We start from the raw sequence: 18492 nt of genomic DNA, 5'->3' as shown, positions 1-18492 counted from the left end.
AATAGTACAAGATTTGAACTTGAAAGGAATATGGCAAATTTTAGTTTATGAAAAATACTGTCAAAATATGAAAGAAAATGCTGAAAGAACTGTACTTCTCTGCTATAGTAGTCTTAGAGACCTTATTTTTAATATTTTAAATTTATTAAAAATAATTTTTAAGAAAATTGCATACATATGAAACAATTGTACTGAAAGTAGTTTACCATCCAATTAATGCCATCTTCTGAGGAATAAGAAGGAGAAATCTGTGCTGTGTTTTGCCTGCTAGCCAGCCTTCTGAACATATTCCACATATACCAGCTACATTACAACTTGTCTGTGATGATACTATTTACCAGGAGAACAGTATCTCATCACAATGGTATTTAACGCCCTACTCTGGATTATATCTTACTTTGCACTTCATTCAAAAACTAGTTCAAGCTCTTATTTCCTTTTTTTTTTTTTAATTTTTATCTCCATTCTGTAATAGCTGTAATAGCAGCTGTTATCACTGGAGTTTCTTCATTCTAAGGTAAGGTGTGGAAAGCGTTCTTATCATGGAATAAGTGCCTGTCTTTGGGCAGTTACTTAGTTGTCATCACACACACAGAGAACACAAAAACAAACAAGCAAAAATCTACTTGAAGAAAAAATAATTTCTCCAGTAAGGTTTTACTTCGGAGCCTTGCTGAGTGTTTTTGTCTAACATCTTAAATAATTAAACTGTGCAGTTAGATAGGAGAACTGAATCATCATGGCATTATGGAAACACATCAGCTACAGGACTGAAGTTTGATGAAGACTTTTATATATAGGACTATGTCTAATAACGAATTCAGTGTGTCACTTAGCTGATTATAAGGCATATATCCATGTATGTCCATGATACTCAGGAGCATGCACAACTGTCCCCTGAAGACAGCTGGAAAGAAGAATTTAATGGCAGAAAAATACTGTCAACATCACAATTGGATCCATGGAAAATATTCTCAATCACCTGTTCTTTGCACTTTTCATCCTAAGTGCTTTAAAATACTTTTCCATGTAAGCATTTGAATTTCTAGAATAGTAATCAAATCCTTTATTTTTCATTTTTCTCTTGACACTAACTTACTTGGAAGCACTTATTTTCCATGTCTATTTGCTAGCAAAAAGGCCAATATGACATCTGAGTATTTGCTTAAATGATCTTAGAGCAGCTTGACTGATTACAACAAACTGGCAGGTGCTTGCTATGGTTTTGCTTGCAGTACAGTTGTCCCAGGCAGAAAGGTGTCTCCTGTGGAACCTGCATAGCAAGACAGATGTCTCCAATTTTCATTTTGATAGGGTTAAGGTATCACATTCTCTTGCCTGCCTAAAACAGGGGCATTAAGTTTGGTTTCTTAATGCCAGATGTCTGGTGTGTTCATGTTTTGTCTTGGACAGGGAGGAGTTTGTGCACTTTTTCAATGACAGCTGTGTCCCCAGATTGCAGTGTAATTAAATTGTCTTGGAAAAAAATTAAAATGTAGAATATGTGCTTTTCAACTTCGGTTTTGTGCACATTGAAGATTGATGTAACCAATATAGGCACAAATATAAATGGGCACTGACTAAGCCTTCCTAAGTATTCCTAAGCCTTCCAGGTAACATTCCTAAGCCTTCAGGATGAGAGGATGTAGTGTTAAGCCGTGCCAGGAGAGGTTTAGATTGGCCATTAGGTGAACTTTCATAACACAAAGGGCGACTAGACACTGGAATGGCCTGCCCAGGGAGGAGTGGAATCACTGTCTCTGGAGATGCTTGAGACTGAACATGGCTCAGTGCCGTGGTCTGGTTGGCAAAGTGATGCTGGATCCTGAGTTGGACTCGATGACCTCAGAGGGCTTTTCCAACCAAATGGATTCTGTGATTCTGTGTGCTGAGGTGTGATTAAACTACAGTCTCTGCGACAGCAACTATAATTTTATCAGTACAGTGAACTGCAAAAAAAAAAGAAAACTCGGCATTTCTTATCTCAGCAAACGGCAGGAGCGAGCACAGCACCCCAAAACAAGGGGCAGCGAACCATCCCTGAGGTTACCCCTGTGCAGGGCGGGACGGGCAGGCGGGACCCTCCGGGGACGGGGAGCTGCCCAGGCCGGTCCTGGCTCTCGGGGCAAGATCTCGGCACGGCCCGGCCGGTCCTGGCTCTCGGGAGGAAGTTTTCGGCACGGCCCGGCCGGTCCCGGCTCCCCGGGTGCTGCCCCGGCGCTGCTCCGGCCGGTCCCGGCTCTGCGGGGAGGCCCCGCCCGGGCCTGGCGCAGCTTCCGGGGCAGCCGCGGCCGTTCCGGGAGGCGGCGCGGGCGCCATGGGGGTGACGAGACAAAAGCACGCGAAGAAGATCATGGGCTTCTACAAGCACAACTTCCAGTTCCGCGAGCCCTTCCAGGTGCTGCTGGATGGCACCTTCTGCCAGGCCGCGCTTCGCAACAAGATCCAGATCCGGGAGCAGCTGCCCGGGTACCTGGGCGGCGCCACGCAGCTCTGCACCACGCGGTACGGCGGGGAGCGAAGGCGCCCGGGGCGGAGGGCTGGGGGCTGGGGGTGACCTGCAGGAGGCTGGGAGCATCCTCGGGCCCAGCTGCCGACCCGCAAGCGGCACGGACTGCGGGGCCAGCGCTGACCCCGCTGTGTGAGGGAGGGCCCGGTGGGTCTCTTCCCACCCGCAGCGTCTGCTTGGCGGGGTGGTAGCAGCAGGGGCAAGCGGAGATGTGGGCCGGGAGGGAGCTCCTGCCTGGCCGGAGCTGCAGCCTGCCAGTGCTGGGTTGTTTCCGAAGCTGCTGTTCGCAAGGGAGGACAAGGATGAGTTAGACAAAGATATGGTCATGCAAAACATGCACACTACATACTGAAGTTGCCTCCAAGTTGCCTTTGTTATTACTCCATTAGGTATATTGTATAGATTAAAATACAAAAATGCAGTTACATTGTATATCTGCAATAACAGAATAGCCAACTGCTCACTGTGGAGGCATGTAGTGAAAGTACCAGGAAGAGGTGTATCCTAGGCTCAAAAAACACACTGAACCTTCTTGCATAGTGTATGGAACTGGCCTGCACTTCTAAACAGTATAGAGTCATGTCCTTATCTGTGAAAGGTTTGGGAATTGCAGTGATCCAAACTATTCCTGTCATGTTGAAACATCACTTCTTGCTTCTTTGTCAGCAGTATCTGTTCATCATTTGACCAACAGCTTCCACTGAGACCAGGTGAATGGACATGTTTTCTCTGCTGTCACAATACTGAGCTGCTGAGACAGCACCTCAATGTTATGAAAAGAGCCTTGCAGGGGCAATGAGCTGGCTTGCTGTGACCCCAGGTGGGGTCTCACTAAGAGCAGGGGGGGAGAATCCCCTGCCTCACCTTGCTGCCTGCACTGCTTTTCAGTTGGCTTTCACACTGCCAGCTCATGTTGAGCTTCTTGTCCACCAGCACACCTCCCAGGTCACTCTTGTCAGGGCTGCTCTCAGTCCATTCTCTTCCATCTCAATCCATTTGTGCTTGGGTTGCACTGACCCATATACAGGACCTTGCACTTGGCATTGTTGAAGTTCACAAGGATTACCTCCATCTGAAGCTTCTCCAGGCCCCTCTGGATGGCATTCCTTCCCTCCAGAGTGTCAACAGCACCACACATTTTTGTGTCTTTGGCAAACTTGCTGAGGGTGCACTGGATCCCACTGTCCATGTCACTGACAAAGATGCCAAATGTCCCAATACCAACCCCTGAGGAACAACACTTGTAACTAGTCTCCACTTGGACATCGAGCTGTTTACTGCAACTCTTCAATGCAAGCCTCCAGTCAATCCATACCCATCCAGTGATACATCTGTCAAATCCATGCCTCCAGTGTCAAAACAAGGATGTTGTGTGGAACAGTGTGCAAAGCTTTGCATAAGTCCAGTTGGGTGACATCTGTTGCCCTTCTCTATCCATCAGCACTGTAACTCTGACACAGAAGGCCACCAGATTTTTCATGATTTCCCCTTAGTGAAGCCATGTTGGCTGTCACCAGTCAACTCCTTGTTTTCCTCATGTCTTACATATTTTCCAGGAGGATCTGCTCCATAATCTTGCCAGGCACAGAGGTGAGACTGACTGGCCTGTTGTTCCCCAGATCTTTTATTTCCATTTTAAAAAATAAATTACATTTTCAAGTTTTATAATAAGTTAATTTAAAATAAATTCAATTTAAAAAATAATTTTGTTAGGTAGTGGTTCATACGCTCGGTGGTATTCAAGTATAAATTTGAGGACTCAGCATTGTCACTGATGTGAATTATTTTTAAATCATTGAATATATCTTAATTTTATTACTGGTTAATCATGTTTACAGCCAAGGAAACCTTGCTGATGTCTTCAGATGGGCTATTGCTTTCGGAGTTCTGGGTGCCATTACAAATCACAGCACCTGAACAACTGGGCATTGCTTATTCCTAAGTAACTCACATCAGCCTTTTGCTGTTGTAAAAAATATGAGGGTTTTTTTTGCTTAAAAATTATTGTCTCTTTTGGTTTTCAGATGTGTCATAAAAGAACTTGAATCACTGGGGAAAGCACTGTATGGAGCAAAATTAATTGCCCAGAGATTTCAAGTTCGAAGCTGTTCTCACCATAAGAATCCTGTGAGTGGTTCAGCCTGTTTACTTTCCATGATTGAAGATGGCAACCCTCATCACTTCTTTATTGCCACACAGGTAAAAGCTCATGGGAAATGTAGCTCCATTTCTTTTGAAGTGATGTTTTGATAGCTAAGGATAAAGAAGCCTACAGTAACTTTGATTATGAGGTTTTTAAATAGTTGGTGGGGATTAATCATGTAAAGCCTTACTCGCTCTTTAATGTATTTCCTAATTACAAAGCAGGGAATCTTTTCTCCTACTTGAACAACTAGATTGGGTTTTTTTTACTTTGTAATGATATTGCTTACTTTAGGTGAAAGAGTATGAAAACATAGTGACTACCTATTGACATGTAAAAAACAACTCATGAATGTTAATTTGCATATTGCTTGTGTGTGCATCCTCTTCCCTGAACTGCTTTGCACAGTAGTCTGAAAAATGACATTAAATGTTAACATCCATATAACTTCAATTTTAAGACATTTTGAACTAACTAAAGAAAAAATAACTATAGAAATAAAAAAGCCTTTTTTTCTTGGGTTTGTTATTGGCACTGCATGTATAATTGATATACAATATATATAAAAGAGTTTATAGTAGAATTCTTTATAGTTATGTAGGTTACAGGAGTTAAAAAATTACTTATTACCAAAAAAAATGTTACTTCTTGTGGTGTGGTGGTCTGCATACAAGAGAATTGGGACTTTTTCCTCAGAAAATGTATGTATGCATATACATGCAGGAAAAGGGAAAATGTTGGTAAATTTTGCATCAGGAGTACAGCTAATCAGGAGAGAAAATGAAATATAGTTGCTGTGAAAGGCACTGCCATGTATATCTGCTAGATTAAGTTTCTTATCTTTTTCATAATGTAATTTATCTTCATAGTTTTGTATTAAAAGCAGGTGCATTTGAATTGCAAATACCATTCCATCTGAAAATATTGACTAAAGTGTTTAATCTTGCAGGACCAGGAGTTATCAAAGAAAGTGAAAAGGAAGCCTGGCATTCCTCTCCTCTTTATTATTCAGAACACTATGGTGCTAGACAAACCTTCTCCTAAATCTTTGGCATTTGTTCAAAAGTTGCAGACAAATCAGCTTGTTCCAGAGTACCAAAAACAAAGTATTGTGGAGCTTAAAGAAAAAGAAGGACTAGTAAAGCAAGAAGGTGAAAAGAGAAGGAAACGCAAAAGGGCAGGAGGCCCCAATCCTCTCAGCTGTTTGAAGAAGAAAAAGAAGAAAACACAGGAGGGTCAGGAGCCTTCTGCTGAAAAGAAGAAAAGAAGAAAAAGAAAACGAAATAGAGTTAAAGCAGAAGCCATGCAGTCAGTGCAGAAGAATGAAGGAGAATAAACCCATCTTTGCAGACAATATAGAACTCGAACATTTTTTGAACTTTGGAAAAAAAAAGATAGATTAATATGCATTCATATGAAATTGGGTTGTTAATATTAAAATTTATTTTTATGAGGTGGTACTGCTTATTACTGTATCTCGGTATTTGCAGGTTATTGTCCTAATAATTTATTCTGTTATTTAGTATTGGGTTTGTGACAAAATATTTAAGAACCCTCATATTTCATTATTCTCTCCAGCATCATGGTTTGTGTTAAAATTCACATGCTATGTAGAAGTTCTTTAGAAATGCTTCTTGGCCTTGATATGGATTTCAGTGGGATATTAGATTTCTTTCTAAATCGAGGTTGCTGATCTTCATAAAACTAGTTCTTACAGCTGGCCTGTTAGAGATTATGAAACTGACCTAGTATAACACAATAGCTTATTTATCTCTGTTTGAATACAAAAGTTAACTCTTGCAAACAGACCTCATGCTCTCAAAAGCCCTGTCCAGCCTAAATTTCTCTGTAAGCACCATGTGAATCAATACTTCTCTTGATGTTGATCTTTATTTATTAAGAAAATCATGGAGGGTGTGCAATTGTGTTGTTATTCCTGACATTATAAGAGCATCTCCAGTCTTACCTATTTCACCTGTAGTTTATTATTTTTTTTTAATAGAAAAAATGCAACTTAAAATTGCTGAATCAAAGCACTAGTAGTGCCTAATGCCATCACAGTGTAGCAGAGCTGTGCAAGACTCCTGGAATACAAACAGCTGAGGGGGGTGACGGGACTCGGGCCCTGATGACTGTTCTGTAAGGTTAGGAACAGATCAGAACTGGGTTGGAGGAGAGTTGTGGTTTAACCCCAGCTGGTAACTGAGCCCCATGCAGCCACGCACTCAGCTTCCCCTGTGTTGTTGGGATGGAGAGAATTAACCCCAGCTGGTAACTCAGCCCCATGCAGCCATGCACTCAGCTTCCCCTGCGTTGGGATGGAGAGAATCGGAAGGGTGAAGTGAGAGAACTTGTGGGTTAAGATAAGGACAGTTCAATAAGGAAAGTAAAAAGCATGCAAGACACAAGCAAAGCAAAACACAAGCAGTGCAGAAAAAGGAATTCATTCACAGCTTCCCATGGGCAGGCAGGTGTTCAGCCACTCCCAGGAAAGCAGAGCTCCATCAGGTGTAATGGTGACATGGGAGGACAAACACCACTCCAAATGTCCTCCAACCTTCCTTCCCAGCTTTATATGCTGAGCTTGATGCCATATGCTATGGAATATCTTGGGTCAGTTGGAAAGATCTGCCCTGCCTGTGTCCCCTCCCAACTTCTTGTGTGCCCCCTGCCTATTTGCTGGTATGGGGAGAAGCAGAAAATGGCTTCACCCTGTGTAAGCACTGCTCAGCAATAACCAAAACATCTCGACACATAAGCACAAATCCAAAAACACAGCTACCGTGAAGAAAAGTAACTACCCCAGCCCAAAGCCACACAAGGAGAGAGCTTCTAAAATGGTTTCAAGTACCTGATTTTCATTAATAGCTATTGCTTCCTGTGCCTCCTTAAATGTTTGGTGGCATTAGAGTCTGAAGTGAGTGACTGAAATGACAATAGAGATGTGCGGCGTAGCACGTGCTGTGGCATCAGTGTGCTCTCACAGTGTTCCTGTCATCTGTGGCCAGATTTTTAACTTTTATCAATGCATTTCTTCTTAACTGAGATGTTCTTAAAAGGAAATCTTTCTGCTTCTTGACCTACATGGGTTTAAGGTGTGTGTTCTAGACAATTCCTTAGCCTGTTTATCATGCATTTGCAAAGTAGTTTTGTGCACTGTCTGCACAGGTCCTTGAATGTCTGGAGCACATAGCTATCGTCTATGACGCTTTCTGTTGGCTTTTCAAATCATATAGACAGTTGTGTCACAGAGTTTGAGAACTGAGAATCTGCCCAGCACAGGAGGTGCATGGTGTGTGTGCTCTGTGCTCATGGCACAGGACTGCTGCACCCCGGCCCAGGCCTTCCTTGCAACACAGCTGCTAGGAGCAGGCTGTGCCTGCACTGTTCTGTTCGAGACTATAAGCATCTTTGGAACAGACTGTGAGAGACAGAAGCATGGCAGAAGGGTGCTATAGTCAAGATGAAAGCTTTAACTGAAATTTAAAACAGTCACGCTCATTGTGGTGGTGTTCTCACACTGATTGCTGAGGTGAGTCCTGAGGAGAAATTTAGTAACTCCTAGAAATACTTTATTAATGTCATTTTGCTTCCCATTCCTCCATAAATATTGCTTATATTTCTTCCTGCTCCTGAAACCCACCCACAGATATCACTGCTGTAAGTAAGACTTGGAGCAGAGTTGGTTCGCCATCAAAATCTCTGAGTCAAAATTCTGAGTCAAAAGTATATTAAAACCCAGTCACTTTACTAAAAATATTGGTTTTTTGAAATAGAACAGAAAATACCCCAATTATTTACAAAAGTCCCTTTCAGTGTGTCATTGAAACACAAAGGTTAAATTCACCTTTTTTTAAAGACTGTGAATAGACACAAACATAATTTCTGTTAAAAAAAGATAATATTTTAACAGTCCTTTAATGATTCCCACCTTAAGGAATTTAAAAACAGCATTTTTCTATGTTTCCTTAGCATTTGAACACAAACTGGCTCATGGTGCTGCCATTGGGAAGAACTGGAATACAAAGGGAGTGAGCTCTTAAGAGAAAAACTGTAAAATTTATCTGCCGCATATGTACAACTCTGCTCCTGCGTGGTAAGTACTTTGTCTGTGAGCTTTGGGAGAGAGCTCCCACCCAGGCAACAAGCACAGGCAATCAATGGTTTGGAATTTGAAAGAGAAGCCCGCCAGTTTCCAAGTGAAGCAAGTCCAGCTGGCTGGCTGTGTTGATGCTGTTCGGGCAGTAACCCCGGGAGCAGCACTCTCACGGAGCCAGGGCGCGGGGCGGGCCCTGCCCGGCTGGGCTCTCGCAGCTCCCACCGCTGCGGCTGCCGGCTGAGCCGTCCCTCTGCCTCTGCCTGCCGGCCTCAGCGAGGTTTACTGGCCCCGGCTGTGAACCTTGGCAAGTCCTTCTAGGAATTCAGCAGTGTGAATCTCTAGGAGCATCCCCAGGCTCATCACTGTGGGAGCACTCACAGAGCAACTTTGCTGTCATAGGTGTTCACTCCATGTACTGCCCAAAAAGCCACTGCCTTATTTATCAATAAAAAGGCTGGAGTTGTGGCCACAACTCTGCTATAGGCAGGGTTCCCAATATAACTTCCTCATGAAGTTTAGGATTGTTTTGCTCTAGGGTGTTAGAGTGACTGGTTTCAGTTTTGAAATTACAGAAGCCAGAGGTTAATCAAAAGGAGTTTGACCAAAAACTTCTTTGAGGCTGTTGATTTCCTCTTTTCTCAGACAGCATAAAAATATACCCCAAATCTGAGGCAGCAGCTCACTAAGTCTTTTTTTTTCTTTAAAAAGAAGGGAAATAACCAGTGTTATACAATACAATGTATGCCACATGTGCAGAGTAATAGAGGAAGAAAACAATAATACATCATCCACAGTCTGCAGGGCATTAATGTTGAGTTTAGGATGGAGTCTCATCTACAAGCAGCAGAAGATATTTACCTAGACTGCCTGCCAATTCAATTGGCTGGATTTATATGTTAGTGTGATCCGGTAGTGTACAATAAATCACTCCCTGGGCATCTGTTAATGACACTAAATAGATGAGTTAATTAGAAGCTTCTGGAACCTGGGATGTTTATGAATCATTAAAGTAAATATGAATATGGTATGACTTGAGGAATAAATACACTCTGGTGGTGAAAGGAAAATAGGATGTCCAGATCAGTCCTGCTCATTTGTTTTCAGCTACACTGATACAGTGTGAATGACTTCTCCATCAGCTTTATAGTGCTCCTGGAGTTTCTTGAACATGTTCTGTCAGATACAAGATGAAGAACATCGGAACAATACCATTATTTATATTCACTGCATCTTTCATATAGAAGTTTCACAAACAGCTACTGTATATTTCATACCTCTGTGTGGGCGTAATATCTCACACAGGGAGCAGCCAGAGATACGGGAATGAACAAATAAGAGCCCCAGCAGGTGTTATCATTTACAATTTAAGGGAGAAAAATTGCAGTGTTCCGAGAGAGAATGACAGAAAGCAAAAGTTTTTGTACCCAGAGAGTCAGGAGTGAGAGAGAGACTGCACCTTGTGATTTAGGAATGGCCTAACTAATGCCAGGAAAGGGGCTTGTGATGTATTTCTGGTAATTATTATGTCTGCGCACTCCAAGCCCCAGATTTGTCTCAGAGAGCTCAGCTGTCTGCGCACAGAGGCAGTCATTTTGTAAAAGTTGCTACAGCTTGTTATAGAAGAGACAGGCTGGGCTCCCTCGGGGGAACTTTGTTTTCTGATTTCTTCTCCTGTGGTTGAGAGGGAGAGCATGCAGCTGTGCTTTGTGTATGGATACAGGGAAACAAGGAAGCTGTTAACAAGGGTCCAATTAAAAACAACCCAGAGCCAAGAGCTGGAAGAAAGAAAAAAGACAATATATTAGTCACTGAGATTTAAAGAAACCAAGGAAGAGAGACAAAAATATATATCAGGGTTTCATGGTTTTAACTGGAGTAAAGAATTGGTCAGCAGTGAAAGGTGAACCAGAAATGGCTCAGCAGTCAAGGAGAGTACAGAACACAATAATACAACATAAACAAGTTTTTTTTTAAAAATCTTTCTAATTACCTTAAGAAAACCTCATTATCCTTTGTGGCTCAGTTTCTGCCTTTTCAAAACAGCAAGCTGAACTGACTAAATTGCTCACAGATCCTGTGCTGATGGCCCAAGAAGTCCTGCAGAATGTCAGTCTCATGCCACCAAACCCTTTGTCTCTTTATGGTTTTTCAGTATCACTCACTTTGCAGCTCTGCAGGTTAGCAGCCAAATCATTCTGCTGTAAAGTTTGCCTGACCTTGCTCGTGGCTTACTGCCCAGCATGCAGATATTACATCCAGGAGCAACCCTACTCATGCCTTTACTGATAGGGTTAATTGCTCCTGAGGGTACTCACAGCAATACTCTGGGATAGCCGGCCAGCAGTTCCGGCATGGTATGGGTTCCTTTTAAAGTCTAATCTCCTTCCAAGAACTCAGTAGGGGACCTCAAAAGTTTCTTGTTGCAGTCTTGACTTAAGGTTGATCCAGAATGATCTTGTTGGCATGTTAATTCCTCTGGGGCCAAAGATGCTACTGATCTGACTCCTCAGGGTGGATACTCTTTCAGACTGTCTTGGAGAAACACAGGAGATTTTTCACTTTGTGAATTGGCACCCTCTTTGACGGCCAGGTTTTCAGAAAAAAACTAAGAGAACAAACATTTTTCTGGAATTCCTGGCTCCCCCTTTCTACCCTGACCTCTCTTTCAGCTTGAAAAATACAAGCAGGGCTGTTCTGGGATGGTCCAAAAATCTGTCTCAGCCAGCATCATGCCTCCAATAGTGGCTGAATGTTGTTCTCAGGAGTAGAATGAAAACTGACAAAACATCTTCTTGGTGCTTCCCCAAATGACTTTCCAACTTTCTGACAATTTATTAGGGAGTTCTTGACCCAAGAAAAATATTTTGTTTTTAACAGCAGACAATGATTTTCTGTTTCAGTAATTTGTTCAATCTCTCCTTGAAACCATGTAAACTTTAAACCTCTAATTTTCTGTGGCAAGAAATTGCATAACTTGAACACATCTTATGAAAAATACTTTCATGTGCCAATAAAGAATGTGCTGCTTACCAGCTGGCCCTTATAATGGATAAAAGTTTAAGAGTCATTCCTTAGTCATCCTTCCCATGCCACTTGTGCCTGAACAGACATCTGTGATATTTCCCCTCATTCATCTCTTTTCCAAGCTGAAGTATCTTCTGCATCACAGCCAGCAGTACCTAAAAGAAAAGCAGATTTCAGCTTAGTCAGGCACACTTGAGAAAACCAGTCTCTGCCTTCAGATGGATGTTCTTCAAGGAAGAGTGTGGACAGGAAGAGTCTTGTGAGAAAAGGTGAGGATAGGAACTCTGCATTCAGCTCTTTGTTTATCACAGACTCCATGGGTGCTTGAGCCAAATGCCACTGCCCTTGAACATGTCTGGGCTTCTTGCCCATGGAATGACAGTGCATGCACTTCCCTGGGCTCCCAAGCTCTCCAGAGACTGGCATTCACAGCTCAGCTGGCTACTGTGCTTAGACTGTTCTGAGAGCCCAGTCTTCAGCCAATACACAATAAACCCTAAATATAACTCAGCGGCACACTAGCCTTAGGATTGTATCCCTGTACCCTAAAATTAAGATGTAAATGATAATTTGAATAAGGAAGAATCATAGAACAGCCCAGGTTGGAAGGGACCTTGAAGATCATTTGGTACCTTTCACAGAACAGGGAACCTAAATGAGATTATCTAGCTCCCTGTTCAATGATGTCTGAAAAACCTCCAGTGATGAGGACTCCACCCCATCCCTGGGGAGGTTGTTTCACTGAATGATTGCTCTTTGTGTAAAAAATGTCTATTTTTCTGTTGATATGAAACCTGTGCTAGTGCCACTTGTTTTTGTTGCCCCTTGTAGTCTCCATGTGGGTCTTTGTGAAGAGGCAGTGTCCTCCTGTAGTCACTCTTTAAACACAGTGATGAGCTCTCTCTAAGCCTCCTCCAGGGAAAAAAACCCTAACTCCTTCAGTCTTCCCTCACAGAGCAGGTTCTGCAGCCCTCTGATAATCTTCATGGCCCCTCTTTGGACCCTCCCCAGTCTCCTTACATCTTTCTTGAATTGTGGGGGCCAGAACAAGACACACTACTCCAAGTACAGCCTGACAAGCACTGAGTGGGATGGTGAAGTCCCCACCACTGCAAGTTAAGCCCCTGCAGATGCAGCCTAGGATCCAATTTACCTTTGTGGCTGCAGCCACACACTACTGACTCGTGGTCAGCCTGTCATCCACCCCCAGGTCCCTTTCAGTGACTCTGCTCCCCAAGCACAGATCCTGGCCTGTTCTGGACTCTTTGCTTATGCTGTCCCAGGTGCAGGACCTTGCACTTGTTAAACTTCTTCCAGTTCTTGCTCTCCTGCTCTCCCAGCCTGCCCAGGTCTCTCCCTTCTGATGTGTCCCCCTCACCATCTAGTTTGGTGTCATCAGTGAACTTGTTGAGGCTGCTATCAGTCCCATCATTCAGATCATTTATGAAGATGTTCAGCACCATGGGGCCCAGTGTTGATCCCTGGGGGATCCACCCCTGATTTCTATGACTTTTCAATTAGTACAGACAGTGGCCTTGCACTGAGAAGTAGCTAATCTCCCTGCCATGGTTAGCAACGGTCCCATGTTTTACCTGGGATTCTGCTTATTGGTCATGTCTCTGAATATTCATTTCTTGTTGTTATTGACATCTCTGGCCAATTTCAGCTCTAGCCAAGCCTTAGCTTTCTTGACTGCCTCTTTGCATGCCCTGCCATGCTTCTCATAGTCCTCAAAGGCTTCATGGCTGCATGTCCATAGCCAGAATCTTCCCCAACTCCCATGTTTGTATTTTTATCCCATTTGTACGCCTTGCCTCTCAGTATCCATAACGACTTTTCAGAATATGAGTTGCCTGCTTATATTAGATTTTTTAAAATTAATTAAACTGGATATAAAATAAAAAGACTTCTGCATCATCATTAGAATGCCCACAGAACTGCAGTGTTTCTTTTTTCTTTGTGTAGTAAAGAAGTCAGATTTATTGTTGCCCTAAACACAAGCAACACCACTGGTGTTAAGCTTGAGTCAGAGATAAATTTGCACCAAGACTGGTGCTATCAGAACCCAGGCAGGCCTGCCAAGCTTCTGAGAAGATAGTAAATTTAAAATGAGGATATAGCATTCATACAAATCACTGTGCTATGCCAGACAGTGGAATTTTCTTCCATGTATTTGGACTTTTGTGATTTCTGGGGGACTTGTTTTCAAGTCTGTATTTACTTCTTAATGATAGTGAGAACTAGAACATTGTTATTACATATGTTTGACAATATAAAAATGGTAGGCAATTAGCTTCAGCTATGTAGAGTATCTGAGGGCTGTTTAATTTATTAGATTTTTACTTGGTCTCTGTGTGTAATGGACTAGGAAAAGGTAAGAAATAAGGCTGTATAATTAATCTGAAAAAAACTCTTGGTTCCTCCCCTCACTCCTTCCTTTTCAACTAAAGAGATTTTTAATTATTATTTTTAAGGTTGTTGTTGCTGTTGTTGTTATTTATAACTTATTTAATTGTGTGCTTTAGAATAATTTTTGGTGGGCACTTGCCAGTTTATAAATATTCACTGCCCACTACCTGATGGTGTCAACAAACACACCATCTGTTCACTTGTGCCTTCCAGAACTCTCTGAAGTCGCTAGCTGACTCAAACTGCAGGTGGTAGGATTGCTCAAAATATATAATTACCAAACTTCTAAGTAACAAAACTTTTTTTTTTATGTATGTTTTTATAAAATCACACTTGATTTTAAGGCTTTCTCAACTACCCTCCAGTTACACACAAGCTTACCTCCACCACAAACATATCTGATAGCATTATGCTGAAGAAGAAGGCTGATGCCCTGCTTTCACATTTTTTTCTGAAGGATTTCTCAGCATGTTTTTTTCCAGTCCAAAACTGTATATCCCAGTCCCTGGGCACATTTCTCTTGACATTGTGCTCACTTGCCTAGTGATAAGCACCCCTTTTTTGTACATTTGAGTGTGTCCCATCTTGTGTCATCCTTCTACCAGACTGTGGACAGGAGACTGGATCTCAAACCCACGACTCTCATGGGGGACAGTGCTTGAGGCTTGGCTGTTCTGTGGCTGCTGTGCCCTTCCTTTTGGTTACTAATGAACTAATCCCTGTTAGAACATGTTCAGAACAGAAATCTCAGCAGGTTACAATAATAATAATGACAATATTCTATCAAAAGGGAATATAAAGCAATATTCTTGATAGTGGATATCTCTACAGGCTTTTACTTGAATCCTCTGAAACAGCTAAGTGTTATTTCTGTGACTGAAGATTAATTTCTGTGCCATTATCAAATGTAACCCTTGAGGAATTAATTGCATATGTATCTCATATTGAAGTCCTATTTATATGATCAAGCAATCTGGAACAGATAAACCCCTTCTTGGGAAACCTCGGCTGCTTGACAATATTTGCCTTTGCCTCAGACAGGTTATGCCCCCAGGGACCCCTGGAGCTCACTAAAGCGCCATTTGTAATGCAGCGTGACAAATCCCGGAGCCAGGGCGATAATCTCTGCAAACTCTGTACAAACAGTCCCCGTGCCTCAGCAAAAGTGATTAATGGGCTCTGCGGAATCAGCATACGGCCCTGTGCATTAATTACTTGTGAAGGACGCTAACTGGGGAGCCGGAGTGCTGCGCAGGATGTGGGGAGGCCGCGGCCCCGCTCCGCTGTGCTGGGGAAGGGGAAGGGGAGAGGGGCAGCCCGGGCCCCGGGGGCGGCTCAGGGCCAGGCTGGGGTCCCGGGGCTCCGCTCCGCTGGGGAAGGGGAAGGGGAAGGGGAGAGGGGCAGCCCGGGCTCCCCGGGCCCCGGGAGCGGCTCAGGGCCAGGCTGGGGTCCTGGGGCTCCGCTCCGCTGTGCTGGGGAAGGAGAGCGGGGCAGCCCGGGCTCACCGGGCCCCGGGAGCGGCTCAGGGCCAGGCTGGGGTCCCAGGGTCCCGCTCCGCTGTGCTGGGGAAGGGGAGAGGGGCAGCCCGAGCCCTGAGGGCGGCTCAGGGCCAGGCTGGGGTCCCGGGGCCCCGCTCCGCAGACAGAGGGGACGGCTTGGCCTTGGTGAGCTCTGCTCCACACACATATGTGTGCCCTGCTCACAATACTGGGTGCTGGGCGTGAGGGAACCTCCGCCGAGCCCGGCTTCGCAGTGAGCTCAGGGAGAGCAGCCGAGGGACCGGGGCTGGAGGGGCCGTGGTCCTTCAGGAGTGACAGCGGTTTGCGGTTTTCTCTCTCTGCCGAAACTGCCGTGATTTAAAATGCACAGACCCTTTGTAAATTATTGCAGCTCTGCTGCAACGACTGAAACTGTGCCAGTTTATCTCCGGGGAAGATCTAAGCCTAAACGTTTTACAGAGAAAGAAAAGATGAGGAGAGAAGCATGTATTCATCTTTCCAGTATGTTCTCTGGGCTTCATCCAAGGGGAAAACTACATCTTGTCTCAAGTCCTTCAAATCCCAGCTAGAGGATTCTGGTTAGAGACCCCCACAGAAAGGTCTTAATGAATTTACCATGCATTTTTTCCAATTCATTAAAAATATGTCAAATCCAGTGAAGTGCACTAACCTGCCTGTATGTTTTTCCCTTCTCCCACAGAAGTCTGACAATAATACCACGGCCTACCCAGCTCTCTGGAATTACTCAGTGGTGACACAGCCCTGGCTGTCCTGCCAGATGTGATGAGTTTGTGTCCAGCAGGCTGAACCCTCAGTTGTTAGACCATAACAGTGATTTCAGCAGGAGGAAATAATTTGGTATTATTAAATACTGACTGTTTGGTGTGGTCCAGTGACCCTAGAGGACTTCACTGCACTTGGACAGGAACAATATTGATGGTACTGCATCGGGGTAGAGCCACCCTGACCAGGATTTGACCCTCCGTTCTGTAATAGCCTGTGCTGATGGACATGGGAGGCAAACCTTTCTTGACCCTATGTTATACACAACAAAAGCAGAAGTATCTTTTCCACTTTACATGTGAGGGATAAAAATTACAGCATTTTGGTTTCCTTATCTTGTGTTGATCATAATATCCTAATCTATTCTTAAAGAGCGTGTTGATCTGTCAGTCACCCTCCCAACTGAAGCAATACACCAAAAAGGACAAACATAAGAAAAGATACCTATAGGGACACTTTGTACAGTAGCATGATTGAGTAACAGAGAGGTTTGAAACATGGGTAAACAAATAGGACAATTTTACGTTTTCTCACAGCCACCACCCATCAGGTGTAATTTGGCATTACACCTGATTTCTGAAGGAGCTCATCTGAGTGACAGCTAGAAACTCAAAAGCTTACAAATCAGATGTGAAGATAATGCTAAAAGTCCTGCCAGGAAGTATCTTGAAAAATGTGTCCCTCCAGATTTTACCAGTGAAGCCTGAATTAAATCTCCACCAGGAAAAATTCACTGTTTTCCTTGCATTACTCTGTATTGACAAGAAAGTGCATGAAATGTTTGGAAAATAGCAGGGCATCTAGTTTTACAGAGTATAGCCTCCTGAAATTGCCTGGATAAAGACAGGGCAGCAAGTCACAGACACAGCAAGGAGGCTTAGGTCTCCCTTCTGAGAAATAAGACAGCTTGAGCTTTAAAGGGGCTTTAAATAAAACAAAGTCATTATTTCAAATTGTTCTGAAGTTTTGTCACATATTTGGCTCATCAGTGGGCACAGAGGGCAGGGACAGCAGGTCCATGTAGGGGCACTTAGTCCAGGTCTGGAGGGAGGATGTTCTGTGACATCCATGTGAGTGGCTTTTATGTGCCGCAGATAACTAGATGGACAGTTTGTACTGGAATAGCAAATTCAGAGTCATGGATATAATCAAGGAAAATGTCTTTAATCACAGGTAATTTTTCCACTTCCAAAGCCACTCAGCTGGAATAATTGCTACAGGACATGTTTAGCTCTGTGCTGGAATAGCCTTTCCACAAGGCAGATGGGTCATGAGAGCAGTACCTGGCAATTTGCTGATGGGAAGAAGTGCTTGGGGAGGGGAAAGAGCAGATAGCCTGGGGGCAGTGGGTCTTTTTAGTAACATTTATTTTGCAAGTCGTGGAAGGAGTCTTTTTTCATCTTTGGGAAGTTTATAACTTTTGTGAGAACAGTTAACCCCAAACCACTGGCAGCAGCTCAGCATGAAGAGGCTGTGTTAAAGAGGGACCTCTGAGAACTCTCTAAATCAGATTTCCTCAAAGTGAAACAGGATGGGATTGCAATGTCTCCTTGGCATGGCCCTGAAACCAAAATGATTCCTCACTGACTAAATAGTTTCATGAGTTGGTTAGACTGCAACCTGCAACCAGAGATGGAAAGGAAGCTGCCTTTTCCTTGAATTCTGCTCCTTTTTCTCATGAGAACTGAAAATAGGACTAACATAAAGTAATTCCTTTCACTTCCAACCTCCAGTTTGATTATTCACTGCATTAATTTACCAATTCCGTGATTCGAACCCATTGGTTTATTGATTTAGTCTTAATAGGAACACTGATGCAATCATGAGATTGTTCAGTTTTTAATTAACTTTGAAAAATTGTAGCAGATTTACCCTTGCTGCCTTTAAAATGAACTCCCTTGCTTATTCTTTGCAATAAAATCCATTTCAATAAAATCCACCACGCTGGTTTATTGTGTCAGGCAGCTGCAGGCAGCTAGCGATAGGACAAGAGGACACAGGCTGCATCAGAGAAGGTTTAGGTTGG

The 18492-nt window shown here is 43.5% G+C and overlaps 1 protein-coding gene across 1 annotated transcript; it reads left to right on the top strand.

Annotated features, from left to right (window-relative positions):
* Nucleotides 1-2293: 2293 nt before the first annotated feature.
* Nucleotides 2294-6621, top strand: UTP23 (UTP23 small subunit processome component). The gene is made up of 3 exons (XM_058815660.1): nucleotides 2294-2505; nucleotides 4534-4708; nucleotides 5602-6621. Exons 1-3 carry the CDS (start codon nucleotides 2318-2320, stop codon nucleotides 5986-5988), a joined length of 750 nt encoding a protein of 249 aa, XP_058671643.1. The 5' UTR covers nucleotides 2294-2317; the 3' UTR covers nucleotides 5989-6621.
* Nucleotides 6622-18492: the final 11871 nt, after the last annotated feature.

This window comes from Ammospiza caudacuta, chromosome 1 (assembly GCF_027887145.1).
Source record: "Ammospiza caudacuta isolate bAmmCau1 chromosome 1, bAmmCau1.pri, whole genome shotgun sequence".
NCBI classification, from domain to species: domain Eukaryota; kingdom Metazoa; phylum Chordata; class Aves; order Passeriformes; family Passerellidae; genus Ammospiza; species Ammospiza caudacuta.
The sequence above is the reverse complement of the archived record's forward strand: the minus strand, read 5'-3'. Positions and strand labels throughout refer to the sequence as shown.